The sequence below is a fragment of the Myotis davidii genome, unplaced genomic scaffold (assembly GCF_000327345.1).
Source record: "Myotis davidii unplaced genomic scaffold, ASM32734v1 scaffold509, whole genome shotgun sequence".
NCBI lineage: Eukaryota > Metazoa > Chordata > Mammalia > Chiroptera > Vespertilionidae > Myotis > Myotis davidii.
The window spans coordinates 1,086,319-1,104,668 of NW_006382996.1; the positions used below are offsets into that span (position 1 = coordinate 1,086,319).

Consider the following 18,350-nt stretch of genomic DNA (forward strand, 5'->3'; position numbering starts at 1 on the left):
GATGGAGCTGAGAGGAACACAAAGTAGGAACAACTGAGTTTTCACTCCCCTGTCCACCTTGCCTCCAACAATAAAATTACTTTAGGACATTTTACACCAGGGGAAAACTGCTATGGGGAGAAAAGAAGAGCCCCAACTATAACAGTTTCAAACGTTTGACTAACACAAAGTTTGTTACAGCGCAGTTATTTAGATAAAATATAAATATTTATGCATAATATAAAGTCAATTCAAATATTCTTCAATCCACCTCTTATTTAAAAGCAAAAAAAAATCTCGAATAAAATTAAAAGTTTTGAGGTTTATCTGACAGAAAAGGCGACTTTAGAAATAGGCTATGGGGGAGAAGGGGCATAAAGGAGTAAGAAAGGGCTGCCCCAGGACCTACACTGCCCCCCACCCCGTGGCCATTCAGTGCTGCCAGAAGTACAAGGAATGCTCCACCTCACTGGCGCCCTCCCCAATGGAACATGTCCTGGGTGCCTGAGCTCTCTGCTTGGGCCAGCCAGCAGCCACCTCCCCAGTGCAAGTACCCGTAATTTCTGATGGGAGGGGCTCTGCTGAGCAGGAAAGCAGGGGGCTGGGCCCCATGGCTATAGCTGGGAGTTAGCAGCTTTCCTCTCACACGTTGGGACTTAACTTGAACACAGTCACATGTAGGGCAGTGGTGGACCCAAAACCCCTCCTTCTACTCTTTGTGCTCCAGGTTCTCTGCTGCAGGGAAGGGTCCTGGGGTAGGAAGTAGATAAGGGAAGGAGAGCACAACTAAACCCCCAGAAGCTCATGGGATTAGGAAAAATCCAGTTCTACCCCTCTCCCTGCAAAAGCTAAGACTCAACGCTACTGAAAGGAGAGGGAGTTCCTGTTGAAAGATTGCACAGTTTAGAGGCTGGAACAGAAATGACTGGGAGAGAGAAGAGCCACAGCCTTGTACCCAGAAAAACTGTTCCTGTGGTTTCCCAAAGACAAAAATATGATGGTTTGAACAATGGGAAAGATGGGACTAAAAACAGAGAGTTGAGGAAATTGAATGGATGCCTTCAAACAATACAGGGGCACAATTAACAGTGTTCTCTCTTACACACACTCACACACACACACACACACACACACCTCAGGCCAGTAGGTTGCTACCTGGCCTCCATCTTGGGGTGCGCCCAAACTCAGCAGTAGTTGTCCCTGAGGAGTTCCCAAGAGGGAGGTTTGGGTAAGAGGTGGGGAAGGAGGCTGCAAGGCCCAGGGTCCAGGGTGCCTCCCTGTCCTCTCCCAGCTACTGAGTTTCAGAAGAGGCTAGAAACTCAGCATGTGAGGAGTACCCAACACATGAGAGGGGATAGCTATTGGCAGAAGATGAGGACAGAAAGACAGGGACCTCTGAACTTCGTTTTTCCTCTGAAGGGAAAAAAGATTTGGAAAAGAATGAAGGAACCCGTACACGATAGTTTTACATTATTGGATGACAGAAAATCTGAAAGGGTAGGTAGGGGAGGGAAGGTGAAAAACTGAGAGAAAGTGAGAAGCAAGGGAGGGACTGAACATGGAAGCAGCATGTTCAGGGCCCGGTGTCCGGCTCGACACACTTGGGAATTAAGTCCACTTTACTGGCCGTCACTGCGGGTCCACACACAGTACAGAGTGTTTCTCGGTTTCACACATTCACTAGAACTATTGCTATTGTTAAACAGCCCCAGAATGCTGGGGCATGTACAGGGAAGGAGAGGGGTCTGGGGGAGGAAGTAGGGACTTCTTTCCTCCTCCTCATTTTTAATTAGGAAATAAAACAGAAAGGAAAATTATTTTTTTCTTTCTTTTTTTGGCTTTCAGTCCAGAAGGACCTCATTTCTGCCCCTCTTATTTGAGGAGCAAGAGGAGGAAAGGGAGAAGGGGTGTAGGGATAAGAGGATGTAGGGTGCTGCCAAAGGTAGAGTCAAATAGCAGATATATATGTATATATGTATATATCAGATTTGAGTCGAGCCCCAGGGCAGCATCAGCAGGTGAGAATGGCAGGTTTTTGTTTGGAGGGTGCGGGGAGATGCCACAGGTGACTCCCCACCACCTTTGCCTCACAGATTGGCCTGTTTTCCCTGATAAAACTCCTCCCAGCGGCTCTCAAAGAAGCGTCGCATGATGTGCCCAGCCTTTCCCACTTCAGAGTCATCCTCATTGAAGGTCTGGCAGTTGTCAAAGACCAGAAGCGCATCAGCCGCAAACTCCTCTGAGCTGGTGTACCTGGGCAGGGGAGGCCAAGCTGTGAGTTGGGCAGGAGGCGGAGCAGTACCAGAGGAGTCGGGGGAGGTGCTGATGTCTACTCACCCTCCTCGGAGCAGCCGCTCCCGCATGGTGGAGAAATCCATAGGGTTTTTGATAATGCGCCGGTACCCACTCACCAAACGTGGGTTCACAGGCTCCAGAAAAGGCCAGGCTGCATCATGGGACTCCATCTCCATCAGGATAATCCTACCATTGAAGGGACAATGATGGCTGCATCTCAGGAAGCAGATACCCTGACCCTCCCCGCCTTTTCCTCTGGTAAAGGCAGAGCCGATTGTCCACAGAATCACCCAACTCACTCGCAGAATGTGAGATCACTGTGGTGGTTCCGCATGGAGAGCCGACGCCGCTTCGATGGTGACAGCCCTTCCTCCGAGTACCGAGGCACTGCTGGGCTTTCTCGGCCCCTCGACAGTACACGGCGTTGGCGGCCATCACCCTCTGGGAAGTTCAGCACGTAAGTACTTTTCCGCTTCTGGCCTCGTTTTGGGAAGCCAGGCTTCTGAGCGAATTCTCCTTCTACCTGCTACAGGTAGAAAAAGATGAGATCAGCAACATCTGAAGATGTACTTGGCGTGCCCTCCAGTTCATTACAATTCCTACATGTCTGTGATCAGCTTCCAAATACTTTCACACATACGGCAGCCTGTGAATTTATTCACGTAACCCAATATAGTAGGCAAAGAGGAAAGTATAATCACTCCATTTCACAGAAGAAAGCATGTGAGGCTGTAAAATCTATGTGGCTTGTCCAAAGGAGGAACAGCACTCAGGAACCCAAGGTCTCCTAGCACCGAGTTGGAAGATCTTTCCAACGACAGACTGAGGCGTGGGAAAAAGTGGTATTTGTAGGGTTGGTAGTCAATAGGATGGGAAAGAAAATCTCTGACTTCTCCTTAAGAGTGGGAATGAAAGAGCAGAAGGCTTACCTGGGCCAAACAGACAGCACAGAACCAATCTCCCTCTGGAACAGTTTCCATCTTGGGCCGATGGCAGTATATGTGGCAGCCCCGGTCACACCCATCACAGAGCAGAAGAAATTCATCGTTGTCACCTTTCCGGCACACTAGACAGGTCTAGACCAAGGTTATGAGAAGGCAGGGTGAGCCTCCTTCTGCAGTGACCCCACCCACTTGCGCTGATTGGCTCCCCAGCCTTCCCAGGCTCTCCCAGCCTCTTACCACTTTGTTGACGGACTTCTCCCAGGCAATGGACCTCTCCAGCTGGCCCAGGCACAAGCACACCTGGGCTGCACTCCGACACCGCTCCAGTGTCTGGCGCCAGGTCCGAATGCGAGGGGTGATCTCATATGATCTGGAGGGAGAAAGTGGTGATCTTTGGATGAGTAGAATCCATTAAACTTCTTCCCAAGACCAAGAACTGGGAGGGGAGAGGGGACACTCACATCTCTGCAGTGGTGCACTGAGGGGCAGCACTGGGTGTGCTGAGCAGGGCCTTCTCCAGCACAACCTCATGAGCTGGCCAGAGGGGCTCCCGTAGGTACCGCCGCTCCACATTCTGCTCCAGGGCAGCCAGTCGCATCACAGCCAGGTCCAGAGGATTGGTAGTTTTACGCTGGGGGGCGAGTCCTTCCCTGCCTCGACCTCTCCAGGTGATATCCTCCTGGGAGTCAGGTAGGTGCTCACAGTAGGCCAAGTCTTCCCGAACAGAGTCTGGGCTAGGGCATGCCCAGCCCTGCAGGTGGGAGAGAGGGATAGAACTCCTCATTGTAAAGAAAATTAAGCATAAAGAAAAATGTGACCCATTATGGTCACAGGAGATCACTTGTGAAGGAGAGACCCACATATTTTTCCCAAGAGAGTAACACCCTTCAACTACCCCTGCCCAGTGCCAGCCTGTGTACCCGAATCTGCAGGTCAGACAGGATGACCCGCTGTTCCAGCTCCTCTACCCACTGAAGCACAGCCAGGTCTGTCTCATACGTCTTCTCTTTGGGGGACCAGCTCATAACCCCTTCTTGAAAAGCAGATAACTGACTGGGCTCAAAGATGGAATCTGAGAAGACAGAGCACAGAGTGAAAGGCCACCAGACCATTGTGCACAGCAGCAATTCAGCATTTACTTAGGCGCTGAAGCTCAGGCTGGGTCCAAGCATCTTACCAGTTAAGGGCCGCAGGCAGACTTCCTTCAGGAAGTCCCTGTGCTTATTGAGGTGTTTGTGAAGGGACTTCTCTCGGATGCCTCGTGGGTGCAGGGCCTTGAGCGTGGCATCCAATGTCTCAGGATCTCGGATCCACCACCAGCCTGAGCACATCTCTGTGGACAGAATTGATGTGTTTGGGGTGGGACGGGCACCAGCATGAATCACACAGCCCACATCTGATGCCACTCCTACCTGTACTATTACCCCCACTGCACCCCAAGGTCGCTCACCAGGAGGAACAGGCTGGGCTGTCAGCTGGTTTAGGTAACGCTGCTCCATCTGTTTGAAGAACTTGCTGGGAGGTCTCCCTCTCCGTTTAGGTTGTCCCAGCCCTTTGGGACCCTGTGATGTTTCGCCAGGGTCTCCTGTTCGCCTTTTAGGAGCCACCCCAGGCAAGGGGGTGGAAGAGCGCTGCACTGGAGAACAGGGGCTGGCCGCACTGGGCCTATTCACCTGTGCATGAGATGAAACATAGGGGATGAGCGTTTTTCATGGTTATAGGACCCTAATGGCTACCTATTCCTTCCCCCAATCTTAGCAACAGTCCACAGCCAGGCAATGGAGCCTGTGGCAAGAGGAGGTCAGGTGCACACCACTAATCCTGGCTACTTACTGGCTTGGAGGAGACAGGTGGCTGAGGGGAGGGCGTGGACTGGTCCTCAGAAGCCGCAGGGGGTGGGGTAGGGGCAGCGTTGCAGAGCATCTGGGCCGAGAGGTCACACCAGGGGGCTTGGGACTCAGCGCTGGACTCTGCCTCTTCAGGCTCTGGCTCCTCCAGAGGCTGTGATGACGTCGGGTCCAGTTTTCCAGGGCTGCTATCAGGTGTGAGGACTGAGCTGCTCAGCAGGGAGCCATGGCTCTGAGTCTGGCTCAGCCAAGACAGGAAGGCTGACTGGCTGAGGTCATGCTGGCTCTGACCCAGAGACAAAAGGGAGCCTTCTGGTTCCAGGAATCCATTGTGGGTTAGAGGCTGGGACTGAAGCTGGGGTTGGGCATAAGCCTGAAGCGGAGGGTAGGGTTGAGTTTCGGGCTGAAGTTGGACTTGGGGCTCTTCTGAGGCCTGACACCTGACAGGAGACTTAAGGTGCTTAGGTTGCATAGACTCAGGCTTGGTTTTCCGAGGTCGGCCTCGGGCCCGGGCAGGAGAACTGGCAGAGGTGCTGGATCCGGCTAATTCCCTCTTCAGAGAAAAGGGGGCGGGGCTGGGCGCTGCGTGGGAAGCCACTTTTAAGGAGTCAGTTTCCTGCTTTATCATATCCTCAGGAACTGTAAAGAAAAGTGAAGAGCTTAAGACTTACACCGATACATAAGAAGAGAGAAAAAGGGTGTATAGATGCAGGATATACACTTTCTTTTACTCTTGGTCTTAATGAGATTCTACTGGAACTTATATGCCAAAGAACACAGTATCTGGGAAGGAAATACTATTCTCCCAAGTAATCAGCAGCAGTATAACTGTAAGCTAACATTTATGAAGAACCAACTATGTGCCAAGCTCCATTCTAAGAACATTAACTAATTTTAAACCTCTCAATACTCCTATGAAATATATATACTATTATCGCCATTTGATAAATTAGGAAACTAAAGTATACAGCTGGTAAATGACAGAGCAGGTACACAAGCCGTCTTCCTCTACAGCCTATGCTCTTAACCACTATGGAATACTGATTCTCATACAATGAAAGACACCTAAGTGACTAGGCAAAGGAAAAGGAATTACTGAACTTTTGTTCAATAGGTCTCAATTCAGGCTCCCATGACACACCTACCTAAGCTCCCCTCTGTTCCTTCCACAAAGATACCAGCCAAATAGGGCAACACCCAGTAGTTGCGTCTGTAGCGGTCCTGACCCAAGGAGAATGCCCGAAGCATCTGGGATGAGTGAAGCAGCTTTTTTCGAAAGAAGAGCTGACGCTGGGTAGACAATGGAAAAGGAAGATGAATAAAAAACGTATTTCCAGAGTGACAGTGGTGATTTCATTCAGTATATGGGAGAAGAGCACTAGTTCTCAGCTTCCCTATAAAATTGATACCATCTGGGCCCAACTCATAAGGTGATCAATTCTCGCCCAGCCTGTATCTCCAGCTCCTGGGAGGTTAGAAGCATAATACCTTGCTGAGTTTTTCTATCTGGCGTTCTAGCTCTGGGATGCTAGATGCTGTGACATCAACCTGGAGAAGAAACAAGTGGACAAGAGAAAAGGAATGATCAGATTTAAGAAAGAGAAATGCATTTAACCCTTGAATAATGACAAGTTAAAAATGCTGACACCCAGACCTAGCCAGTTTGGCTCAGAGGACAGAGCATCAGCCCACGGACTGAAGGGTCCCAGGTCGATTCCGGTCAAGGCCATGTACCTCGGTTGCATGTACCTGGCCCTTGTCAGGGCTCGTGTGGGAAACAACCAACTGATATGTCTCCCTCTCTCTGTCTCTCCTTGTCCCTTCCACTCTCTCTAAAAATCAATGGAAAAATATCCTCAGATGAGGGTTAACAACAACAAAAAAATGCTGACACCCTCCTACCCCACAGTAAAAAATTCAAAAATAATTTTTTACTCCCCTAAAACTAAACTACAATTGTTCCTTGATATCTGCAGGGGATTGGTTTCAGGACGCCCTACAGATATCAAAATCCACAGATGCTCAAGTCTCTCATGTAAAATAATGCATACACTCAGACTCCAAACTGTGGACTGAAAATATGTAGTTTTCAATCCAAAGTTGATTGAATCCATAGATATAACCTATGTATATGGAGGACTGACTGTATGTTTATTTTTTTAATTATTATTATTGTTATTTTTGTTACTCCTCACCCGAGGATATTTTTCCATTGATTTTTAGGGGGAGAGGAAGAGAGGAAAAGACAGAGAGAAACATTGATGTGAGGGAAAACCATCAATGGGTTGTTTTCTGCACAAGCCCTGACCAGGGCCTGGGCCAGGGAGGAGCTTGCAACCTAGATACGTGCCCTTGACTGGAATTAAACCCGTGACCCCTTGGTCCACTGGCTGATGCTCTATCCACTTAGCCAAACCGGCTAGGGCTGTATATTTATTTTTAGAAATCTGCGTGTAAGTGGACCCGCATAGTGCAAACCCATGTTGTTTAAGAGTCAACTATATTCCATTTCCCAACTCCAATATTCCTTGGTCTGAAGCTAGTACCTCTCCATCTCTTCGACCCCTACGGCCATGGACAGCTGCTGTACTCTCCTCCTCTTCTTCCTCTTCCATGCCACTAGTCTCCTCCATGATCCGAGAGCTGCGCCTCCGCCCTAGGCCTTCCTCTAGCCCCTGCATCTCTACTTCAGTCCGCCCAGTTCGCTTGGCCAGAGCAGTTTTCAGTCTTGAAATAGAGATTAAAGGAAACTATGGTGAGGAATGTGATATTACCACAAAAGGAATACCTGGAATCCTGAGCCCTGGGGTAAGGTTCCAACCTCAGGGGAGGGACTAAGAAGCATCAAAATCTGGGCAAAAGTCCTGACTAAGCTTCCACCTTTCTCCCTTTCTCCCTCTGGACCCTACCCTCTCTCCTTTCCCTGCCTCCGGAGCCGGCCTTCAACAATCCACTTGTTTTTCCTGTAGTTGGACATACTCTCCAGAGTCTTGTCAATCTCACTGCAAGAGAAAAGGGAATGGGATTTTGAGGTAACCTGGTGGCACACACAAAAAAGGGAAGTTCAAGGGAAAAGGGGCTGCAGCCTAAAGCCTAGATTGAACAAATGGCAGAGGAAGTCTTAGGTTCTCTGGGGAAGGCGCTAAGATTCCGTCCCAGGTCACTCTAGCACCTTCAGAGCCTGGCAGTGGATACACATCACCTAGGACTCTAGATGGCTGAACCCCTCCCTGTCCAATTCTGACCCAGGCATACAGTCACCATCCCCACCCCTGCTCCTCACTTGATGATGAGGGTGGAGCCATTAAGCTCATGTACAAGGAAGGCCAGGACAGCAGCTTTCTGTTGGGGTGGCTGGGCCTGAAAAGGCTGGGTGCGTAGGCTGTCACAGAGGACTGGCTCCACTCCATATGCCATGAGGAAGCAGCGCAGGATCTCAGATACATTGTCTCTCGTCAGCGGGATCTCCGACAGCTTTTCCCCCAAGATCTTTAAGGACTGTTTGGAGGAGAACATAATGGAAGTTAAGAGAGAAAGAGGAACAACTCAAGTTGCATGAATCTGGAAGAGGAAAATATAGGAGAGAGCTGGGGTTAAGATAGGAAAAGAATGAAAGTTGCTAGAACAAGGTGAGAGAGGACAAAGGAAAGGTGCAAAAGAAAAGCAGTAAAAGAAAGATGAACAAAATAAGCAGAGGGAGGTCAAGAAGAAAAATGAAACAGAAGGAAAAAATACAAGGAAAACAAATTATCTCTCTCTTCATTTGTCCCAATCACTTAAGGGAGGTGCTTTCATATGTTTAACTTAAAGAGAGAGCAAAACTGAGAAAAAGCATTGGATCCCAGGCCCTCCCAGCCTGCCTTGGAAAGGATCTCACCTGACAGTGGGAGGGCAAGCCAGGATCATAGAGTGCAGCCTTCAGGAGCCGCACCAGCAGATCTTGCACCTCGCCCACACTGTCGCCTTGATACAGGAGTCCCTCTTGCAGGACCCCTAAACTAGGTACATCTTTGGCAGGGTCAAAGCCCAGCACCTTGCCGAAGCTGTGCAGGAACTCCACAATGGTCAGGCAGTCTGAGAAGGTCTCGCTAGGCAGGATCAGACCAGGGATGTGTGAGAAGTCAGGCAGAGGCTGTAAGGATAAAAGCGGTAGGGGGTTCTGTCAAAGGCTGGAAGGCCACAGTTTGTCTTCCTTAACCCAAGTGTCTTCACAACTGGCCCCTCCAGGACCCAGGACTCCTCACTACCTGGTGGTCAGTCAGACACATATCCTCTGTGGGCTTCTTCATCTCCTCCAAGATCATCTGCTGCCTCTGCCGCTCCTCCAAGCACCTCTGCGTGACCTGTGTTTTATCTGCTTTACAGGCTGGCTTGGCTTTGGCCAGCTCCTCCTTTTCCTTCGTTTTCACCTTCTCCTTCTTCTCCCTCTTAACCTTTTCCTTCAGTTTTTCCTGCTTTGTCTTTACCTTCTCAGCCTATCCACACAAAGGAGAGAGGAATTAACAGTGCCATAAAAATTCCAGTCACCACCCTTCCCTATTCCCCTGCCTCCCACCCCGGAGCTCAGAAACAACTATAAAAAAACCAACTCACATATGTCTTGCAAAATCAGTTTGGTGACTTCAAAGTTATACTTGTGTGTACATGCACCTACCTTGGATTTCTTCTTAGCTTCCTTCTGCTTTAAGCTCTTGGTCTCTTGTTTCCGCTTGTTTCTGGCCTGTAAACCATAAGGGAAGTCATTTCTCCTCAAACTCTGAAAGCATCTCTGCTTGGGTTAGGATTCCAAAAAGACAAGGATGCTGGGGAGGAGAGGTGAGAGATGGGATAAGGGGTTGGAAATGGATTCTTTCTCTCACCCTGGAGATGCCCACATTCATCTTGAACAAGCCCAATTCTCTAAGTCAAGTCCCTCAAAATTCCACGTAATTAAGGTATGCTGGCTACATGGAGGTTGCCAGATGTAGGAAATAACTGGTTAACAGGAAATGTTAACCCACTGTGTAATCTCTGATGTCCCTCACCTGCCCTTGGGTAGTAGTCTGACACTCTCCACGTTGGACCTTCTGCTTCATCTTCTTCTTGATTTTATTCATCTTTGCTTTATCGTCCTCATTCAGTGTTTCTGTGAGCACAGACAGAAAAATAAAGCGTAAAGCAGGCAAACCAATCTCCAGCATTCAGAGCAATATATGCATATTACAAAGCTGGCTTCCCAAGCAACTCCCTGGAGAATCTAGAAGTGTTTTTTTTTTTTTAAAGATATATTTTATTTCTTTCTTTATTTTTAAGAGATTTAAAAATTTATTTTTAGAGAGAGAGGACAGGAGAGGAGAATGGCGGGGGGGAACACTGACATGAGAGCAAAGCATTGATCGGCTGCCTCCTGCGCACCCCTACTGGGGATGGAGCCCACAACACGGGCATGTGCCGACAGGGAATTGAACCGGCAATCTTTTGGTGCATGAAAAATGCACCAACCAACTGAGGCACACCGGTAAGGGCTTTTTGTTGTTGTTTTTAAGTATACAAAATAAAATGTTGGGATTGGAGGGCCAATGTAGAAGAGGAACCTGCTATGGGAGAACAAAGAACTCAAATGGTATCTTTGGCCCAGAAACACCAGCCTCCAGAATAGACTGCATTGCTTAAGAAGGTGTCCTAAAGGCCACGATGGCAGAGTAGCCTCATAGCCTAACCATATCCCATACTATTTGACAATGGCAGCAACTCACAGACTATGATTTTAGAGCGGAGAATGGAAACAGAAAATCAAATTGCCAGGAAAAGACAGTGGTCTCCAGACTTGGAAGTAATGATTAACCAGGAAAGAAGGGCCCGAGTAATGGACATCTCAGTGCAATCAGATCAACAGTGACAGAGCTGTTGTTTATGCTCAGTTCCTATGTCTTGCTCCATAGAAAGATCTGAATTTCTTCCACTTTGGAAAACTGAATATTAAATGTGATTCTGCAAACAACAGAGTGTTTTAGAATGAATGTTTCTGATATGATAGTACCTATCCTATTCTGGCATAGAAACACTGCCACATCTGTACAACAATCCTGTAGGTTAGACAGATACTATCTGCAGATGAACCACTATAGGCTTCTATTAAAGTATAAGTGACTGGCTCTAGGTCACACAGTCAGAAACTGGCAGAGCTGGTACTTTGAATTAGGAGTCAGAAGACTCTAAATTTTTTCAAATTTTTCATACTATATCAGGGTAAATGTTAATATTTATTAAAATATTAAACATTTTATACCTGTCTATTACACTAAAACAGTTTAATTATCTTTTGGATTCAGATATGAATTCTGAACCTCCATGTTGGCGGCAATGAGTGAAGTAAGAGTGTATCACCCAAGCCAGTAAGATAAATAAGAAGCAGAAAAGATGGTAAAAAGGACATGAAAGCCCTCTTCTCTCATAACATATGGGGACTGCACAAGGCTCCACTAGGTAAGAGCAACTCAAGAAGAAACTAGCCGTTAAAAAAGTACAAAAGAGCTGGGACCCTGATGCTGCTTTCCAGGGAAGAGGAGGGGGAGTCAGATGCATTCTGTCCGACAATGTTAGTCATGTTGGGAAACTCAGCCATTAGAAAGTCATCAAGATTTCAGAAACCTCATAGAGCAAGCAGAATCTCAAAGTAAGAAACACCTCTAACAGTTACCAAGTATTTACTTGGATGTAAAGTATAGCAAAGAGCAGCTATTTTCAACTGGTGTGCTGTAAGAAATTTTAAAACATGCAATACCTGACTATTTAATCAGGGGCACTGACCTCTTTCCCCTAAGATTGTCAAATTAAAAAAATGACAACAGCCAATACAACAAGTCAATAACATTGTAGTAACTATGTACAATGCCAGGTGGGTACTAGGATTATCGGGAGAATCATTTCATAAATTATATAATTGTCTAACCACTATGCTGGACACTTGAAACTTAACAAAAACAATATTGAGCCCTAGCTGGTTTGGCTCAGTGGATAGAGCATTGGCCTGCAGAGTGAAGGGTCCTGGGTTCGATTTCCGGTCAAGGGCACATGCCGGGGTTGTGGGCTTGATCCCCAGTGTGGGGTGTGCAGGAAGCAACCAATCGATGATTCTCTTTCATCACTGATGTTTCTATCTCTCCCTCTCCATTCCTCTCTGAAATCAATAAAAATATATTAAAAATATAGATTGTCAACTGTAATTGGAAGAGAAAAAAGAGGAACAGCACTGTACCTTGGGCCTCCAGTTTCTTTGTGGGGCGGTTGTCTGTCTTATTCAATAGCTCAGTGATTTTGACCTTGGGTGGCCGACCTCGGCCCCGTTTCACCTTGGGAAGTTCCTTGGTCTTGGCATTCTCAGTGTTTCGAGGTCGGCCCCGTTTCCCAGTAATTGCCTGAATCCTAGATGGGATCTCCTCTGCTGACAGTTGTATCCACCGCAAGCCCTAAGAGAATGAGGAACACTGTTACAATGGGAGGGAGTCAGTGCAAGCCTCCTGGCACTGTGAACCATTCAATGCCCCAAAACCCCGAAACCCCACAAAAAGAAAGCTGCAGCTTATCTACCAACCCTTTCTCAGGGACAAAAGTATATTTAACCCTTGGGTCTGTACCTCCGGTGTGTCTCTCTCTTCAAAGAAATCTCCAACAGGCATACGGGGACTGAAGCTGAAGTGCTCACGGCGGACACTGTGTACCACGTTGCGGTTCAGGTACTAAAAGGAAGAGATAAAGTGGCATTAATGCCCGGCCAGCGTGGCTCAGGGGTTGAGCGTCAACCTATGAACCAGGAGGTCATGATTCGATTCCCGGTCAGGGCACATGCCCGGGTTGCAGGCTTGATCCCCAGTGTGGGGTGTGCAGGAGGCAGCCGATCAATGATTCTCTCTCATCACTGATGTTTCTCTCTCTCTCCCTCTCTAAAAGCAATAAATATATAGTTAAAAAAATAACAAAACAAACAAAAAAAACCGGCATTAATGAAAAGCCCTACCAAAATTTTTGGCCAGCAATAGCAAAGGAACCGTCCCCAAAGCAGACAATGGCAGCCTGTTGCCACTGGACCTAAGAAAGGAATCTGTACTTCCCTTAAAAGCCCATGAAAGCTGCATTACCTTGATCACTTCCGGGAACTGTTTCATCCTCTTCCCACAGGGGCCATAATACCAGGTCTCCCCCTGCCATCTATGGCTGCCCTTCTTGATTCGCACCTCTCTCCGCCACCTGCCAGAGAAGCACACGGGCCCTGCCGCCAGGTCACACCCCTATCCACTCTCAAGCCACCCAGGAGACAAGCCCACTGAGCAATGATCCTCCCCACTTCTCTCTCACTAGAGCTTCATGTAGATGCAAACACAGCCTGAGATACAAGCTTGGCTAGATGGCAGGCCTGAGTGCTACTAACCCCTCAGGGCCTCAGGGGAAAGTAGTAGGCCAAACTGTACAAGCCCAGAAAGGCCTCCACTCCTCCTTTTACAAAGCCAGTGATACAAGCAGCCAGAAACCCCCCATCACTGATGCCATTCAGGGAAATTACTGGGTTTCCAATAAAGAGGGTAAAGACCTAAGGGAATAAAGGCAGAAACTACAGAGGATGGGGGGAGGCAAGAGGAAGAGTAAACTCACTGCTGACTCCATGAAATGACTCCGAAGGCCATGGTTTAGCAGAACTCTGTGTTCTGAGCAACAGATTATTCTAAGCCTAAGCCTTATCTTTCTCTCAAAACTTTAAGCAAAACTCAGACTTGGTGACCACGAGTAGCCTAGAGGGGCAGGGGTGGAAAAGATCAGGAAGACACTGATTCTTACAAGGCCCTTGGTGTCAACTGACTTATTTTGGTCACGTACTGTTCTTGCCCTTACCTCTCTGAAGAACATTTAAAAAAGAAGCCAATTCATTGGGATTAAGCCACATGTCATTCACTGCTAGCCATTCTCAGCATATAGGACAAGTCAGCTAATTTGAATATCTGAGCCCTAGGATCACCACCTGGGTTTGGAAATATAATAGCTGTAGCCCTCTGAGTAAAAAACTGAGTGGCCATAAGATGAGGAAAGAATAGATGAGGAGAGGCAGACCCTGAGAGAGGAAGGAAAGCCTAGGAACCTCATGAGAAACGTTATCATTGTAGATAACTGTACTTTAATCCACTCTTGTCTAGCCCATTCCTCCCCATCCCAGATGAGGAGCTCCCTTCCCTTCTTCCTAGAGTCATTCATTACATTTGTCAAAGTCAACGCATGTAGCAAACTAGAGCATTTACCCATGTTGGAGGGGAAGACGAACTTCTTCTGGGGTAGCAATTCGTCTCCTTAGAACATCACCTTGGGAGAAAAATAGGGGATACTGAAATAACAATTCAGCAAAATAATGAAACAACAAGACAGCAGGGAAGGGCTCAATACCCCATGAACAGAAACTTTTCCTGGAACCAGCTAGGGATGGAACAGAATCTAGATACTCACCACCACCAGAAGTAGGGACTCCTTCTCCAGTGACCTCTTCCAAGTCAGCGGTGGTTTCAGGGAAGCTGCTGACATCCTTATTTGCTGGGGAGGCTGTTGGGAAGACAGCTGCAGGGGAAGCTTCAGTGGATGCTTTCGGGGGGGTCACTGGTGAGGCCGGCAAGGAAACTTCTGAGGAGATTGGTGGGAAGGCTGGTGAGGAAGCTGGAGAGACTGTTGGGAAGGCTGCTGGGGAGATTTCCGGGGAGGCTGCTGGGGAGACTTCTGGAGAGAGATCTGGGGAGGCTGTTGGACAAACTGCCAGGGAGATTGCTGGGGAGGCTGTTGGTGAGACTGCTGGTGAGGTTGTTGGATGTAGCTGAATAGTGGATGAATGGTCAGGGGCTGGCTGGGTCAGAGGTGGTGGGAAGTCTGAAGCCACCTGAGTCTCCACTTCTTGTTCTGCATCACTACCATTATTGAGGTCAAAGCCGTTATCTAGAATCCAAAGGGACAGGATGGGTAAAGGAAAAATGGTGTCATATAAAACAAGAGAATCTACTCAGTCAAACCTGAACTAAGATAAACAGGGCTACTTCAAGGCCTTGTTCCGAAAGTTGGTAAAAGAGAATTAGCCTCTGGCTGTCCTACCCATTCATGAAGGTTAAAGGGCAAAGCTGCTGCTGCTGTCACTGTGTGAAGAATTACCTTTTACCTGGAGCCAGTAAGGCCTCTGGCCTCCTTTTTCCTGCAAACTCCAAACCTCACACGTCCTTTTGGGCACAGGGCAGTGAGAGTGGAGCGGCTTGTGCCTTTTAATTCCCACCACACACTATCCCAAAGCCCCCTCAGATCCCAGCAAGATGCTTTCACAGATATCCCACCCCTAAGGCCTAACTATGGGACAACAGTGTGCGCTCACTTTTTCCCAGGTCAAGGACTTTCTTTGTCCTATCGCTCCTCACTTACCTTGTAGGACAGACTCCCCAAGGACGGGTGGAGAGGTGGGGCTGGCAAAAATAGAGGCTGAAGTTTGACTGTCATCTGCCAGAAGACTGAAGTGAGTGGCATTATTGAGGGAAGGACAATCAAGGGCAGAGATCACAGGGCTGTCCTCAAGAGGCAGCTTGTCCTCTGCATCCATCAGCTCCGTATCGTCTATACCATAGAGTCCTCCACTTACTGGCTCTTCAGGGGGCGAAAAAATCAGAAAGCAAGATTTAAGAAATACTTGTCTAAATATATCTAAGTCTAGTCCCCACAGTGTAAAGATTCTAATAATAAATTAGGGAAATTTTGTAGCCCTCTTTTATGAAGAGTAAAGTCACCAGGCTATGGGGATCATAAAAGCTTGAAGTGGAAATGAAGGGAAAAGCTTGGGCCCTATAACAACCCACAGACCAACACAAAAAATTCTAGCATCTATCACAAAATAGGCCTTTCTTATATTTCAGTGGGGCAAAAGGTAATTGTTCACTGGCAAATGTCTTTCTACTTAGTAGGAACCCAAACAGCCCAACTGTGTGGTAATAAGTCTCTATCCAGTGAATTATTAAAGCCCAGGGCTCATGGCCAAAAGGAACATTGGGAGAGAACCTGGGAAATGAACCAATTCAGCTCAGAGTGCAGTTGGCCGAGTCAGGCTAGCGGCATGAGACCGTGGTCTGCCACAGGAGTATCTGGAGGTCTCAATGCCCCAGATTCCCAGATCCTTTCCCGGGTTTACTATCTATTCCAGGTGACAGAAGCTGGCTATCCTTCTGCATGGTTAAGTTGAAGAGAGCCAGTCTCCAAGCCTACCTGGTGCCAGGGTGTTAAAGGGCTCCAGAGAGACTTCACTGAGGATTGGAGTGTCTTCCAGTTGATCAGGAAGATGTGAAGGATCATCTAAGCAGCTCACTGTGGGGTCAGGGACCAAGACTGAGACTTCTTGGTGTAATGATTCCACAGAAGGGATGGAGCCATTGTAGCCACACATCTTCAATTCTAGGAAAGAGCAAAAGGAAAAATAGTGCCTTCACCTGGTTCCTTTAGCTATAGCAAGCAGTCCATCTTCACTAGAGGGATGTTCATTCTTTCAACATTTATAGGTGCGAGTTCTATGTCAGATACCTTTCATATCAAGATATTCTCAGTAAGCAGAATACTTACTGAGTACTCTTAAAATCCTATAGCAGAATGGGGTCTGAGACAAGACTCCCATCGTGTTGGCAGCTATTTCCCCCACTCAATGGAAACAGGTGGTTAACAGATACAACATCCTGTGATTTCACAGGGTGCTCGCCCTTATTCTTGGAATCAATAGCAAACTAAGCATTTATCTATTTAGAGGGCAAAGTTGAGAGGGAAGATCACATGTACCAACAACAAAAAAAGAAGGAAACTGTGAGCAGACAAGCAATGGTATGCTCTGCCGGCTTCCTTCCCTCCTTCAAATGCCAATCACTACTAGGGCTCAGGCCACTTTAGCAGCCAGTCTAGCCGTGCCATAGTCAAGTCAAATTGACCTCAATGCTCCCTGCTAATGCCCAACCCCTTCCTATATTTTGGAAGAAGCCCTGATACAGTGTCTGTTGGGGCTGTTTCAGGCTCGCCCACCTGCCCTCTTCAGGCCAGCAGCTCTACATGAGCTTGAAATAATTTACACTCCCACTCACGAGCTGGTGCTGCTGCCACAAAAACACCAGCCACTTGGCTCTGCTAACCACCAACATGCAAATCAGCCTCCACTGCAGAGAGCTGGAAAGACAAGTTTTCCTCACCTCAAAAAGCCACTGCCCCCATAGCCCCATTTTCCTATTCCCCACCAAGCTCCCAGGCCCACAGTTGTACCTGGCTGCTCTTCTTCCAGCTCCAGGCTGCCTACCAAGCCAGTGCCATTCTCTGCCACAACTGAAGTCAGCTCCTTTTCTGCCTCATCAGGATGAATACCACTGCCTACCTCCTGGGAGGGTGCAAAAGTCTGGATGCTGGAGCCCAACATGGGAGAAGTCTGTGGGGAGGTGAAAAAACTAGGGGGTCCATTGGACATCACCTCAAAATTCTGGTCAGGAAAGGAATCATACAGTTCCTGTGAGTCGAAGTTAAGCCCCATGGGACTCTGGGTACCGTTGGCCCAGAACTCTTGGCTCCCAGCCCGAAGGTTAGTGTTGTGACTTGGGGATGAAGGTTGTCGGCTGCCTCCAAGGATGCCATTGAGTGGGTATTGTCCCCCCGAGAACTGGGAGAGAAGGGGTGGGTCCTTGAGGTTGCTGCCAGGATTGGTGGGTGGGTATTGTGAGTAATTCCAGAGACAGTCGTAGGCCACGCTGGGGTGATGGAGGTGTGAGGTGCTGGAGGAGTGGGGAGCAGAGTTCAAAATCCCTGAAGTAGTAGTGTGAGATACAGTAGATAAGCCATTAACATTCACATCCCCATTCAAACCTGGCAGAAAAGGAGGGAAAAGGGTCAGTTACAGATATGTGTGCAAGTAACTCTACCAACTCTACCCAAAAGAATAACACTGACTAGAAAAAGGGAAGGTGAAGGGGAGGGGATTCCCCCTCTGCTATATTTATGTCTTTTTGGTCTCCAGGGAACACCCAACACAGATGCTCCTGTATATAAGCTTAGCAACTGCTGCTGAGGCTACTGAGTAGGGGGCTGGGGAGCTCTCCTGGTCTACCACAGGAGTGAACAGCAGAGAGCTGGCTGCTACTGATGCTCAGAGCTTTTTATTTTGTTTAAATGAAGCTATTTGCAGATTCCCTACAGTGACTTGCATTCTTTGCCATCCTCACTCCCTAAAGGAATTTTCCCCTGGAGAGGCATGACTGAATTCTCCTGGCCCCTCTTTTCC

At 48.0% G+C, this 18,350-nt stretch overlaps 1 protein-coding gene across 4 annotated transcripts in view; it reads right to left on the reverse strand.

Annotated features, from left to right (window-relative positions):
• Nucleotides 1-15: 15 nt before the first annotated feature.
• BAZ2A (bromodomain adjacent to zinc finger domain 2A) overlaps nucleotides 16-18,350 on the reverse strand; it is a 35,448-nt gene continuing 17,113 nt past the window's right edge. For 3 of the 4 annotated variants that reach the window (XM_006777884.2, XM_006777885.2, XM_015557445.1), the window contains 27 exons: nucleotides 17,345-17,935; nucleotides 16,313-16,498; nucleotides 15,482-15,700; nucleotides 14,534-15,010; nucleotides 14,332-14,392; nucleotides 13,183-13,291; nucleotides 12,682-12,783; nucleotides 12,303-12,513; nucleotides 10,090-10,190; nucleotides 9,720-9,785; nucleotides 9,313-9,540; nucleotides 8,943-9,197; nucleotides 8,349-8,563; nucleotides 7,993-8,067; nucleotides 7,612-7,792; nucleotides 6,554-6,613; nucleotides 6,211-6,355; nucleotides 5,052-5,704; nucleotides 4,669-4,891; nucleotides 4,396-4,551; nucleotides 4,139-4,290; nucleotides 3,680-3,969; nucleotides 3,456-3,588; nucleotides 3,204-3,350; nucleotides 2,574-2,800; nucleotides 2,317-2,460; nucleotides 16-2,232 (listed from right to left, as the gene is read on the reverse strand). In XM_006777884.2, coding sequence (XP_006777947.1) covers nucleotides 2,067-2,232; nucleotides 2,317-2,460; nucleotides 2,574-2,800; nucleotides 3,204-3,350; nucleotides 3,456-3,588; nucleotides 3,680-3,969; nucleotides 4,139-4,290; nucleotides 4,396-4,551; nucleotides 4,669-4,891; nucleotides 5,052-5,704; nucleotides 6,211-6,355; nucleotides 6,554-6,613; nucleotides 7,612-7,792; nucleotides 7,993-8,067; nucleotides 8,349-8,563; nucleotides 8,943-9,197; nucleotides 9,313-9,540; nucleotides 9,720-9,785; nucleotides 10,090-10,190; nucleotides 12,303-12,513; nucleotides 12,682-12,783; nucleotides 13,183-13,291; nucleotides 14,332-14,392; nucleotides 14,534-15,010; nucleotides 15,482-15,700; nucleotides 16,313-16,498; nucleotides 17,345-17,935 — 5,573 coding nt within the window. In that variant the 3' untranslated portion in view covers nucleotides 16-2,066. The remainder of the gene's footprint in view (nucleotides 2,233-2,316; nucleotides 2,461-2,573; nucleotides 2,801-3,203; nucleotides 3,351-3,455; nucleotides 3,589-3,679; nucleotides 3,970-4,138; nucleotides 4,291-4,395; nucleotides 4,552-4,668; nucleotides 4,892-5,051; nucleotides 5,705-6,210; nucleotides 6,356-6,553; nucleotides 6,614-7,611; nucleotides 7,793-7,992; nucleotides 8,068-8,348; nucleotides 8,564-8,942; nucleotides 9,198-9,312; nucleotides 9,541-9,719; nucleotides 9,786-10,089; nucleotides 10,191-12,302; nucleotides 12,514-12,681; nucleotides 12,784-13,182; nucleotides 13,292-14,331; nucleotides 14,393-14,533; nucleotides 15,011-15,481; nucleotides 15,701-16,312; nucleotides 16,499-17,344; nucleotides 17,936-18,350) is intronic. The other variant, XM_015557446.1, reaches the window with a different exon arrangement.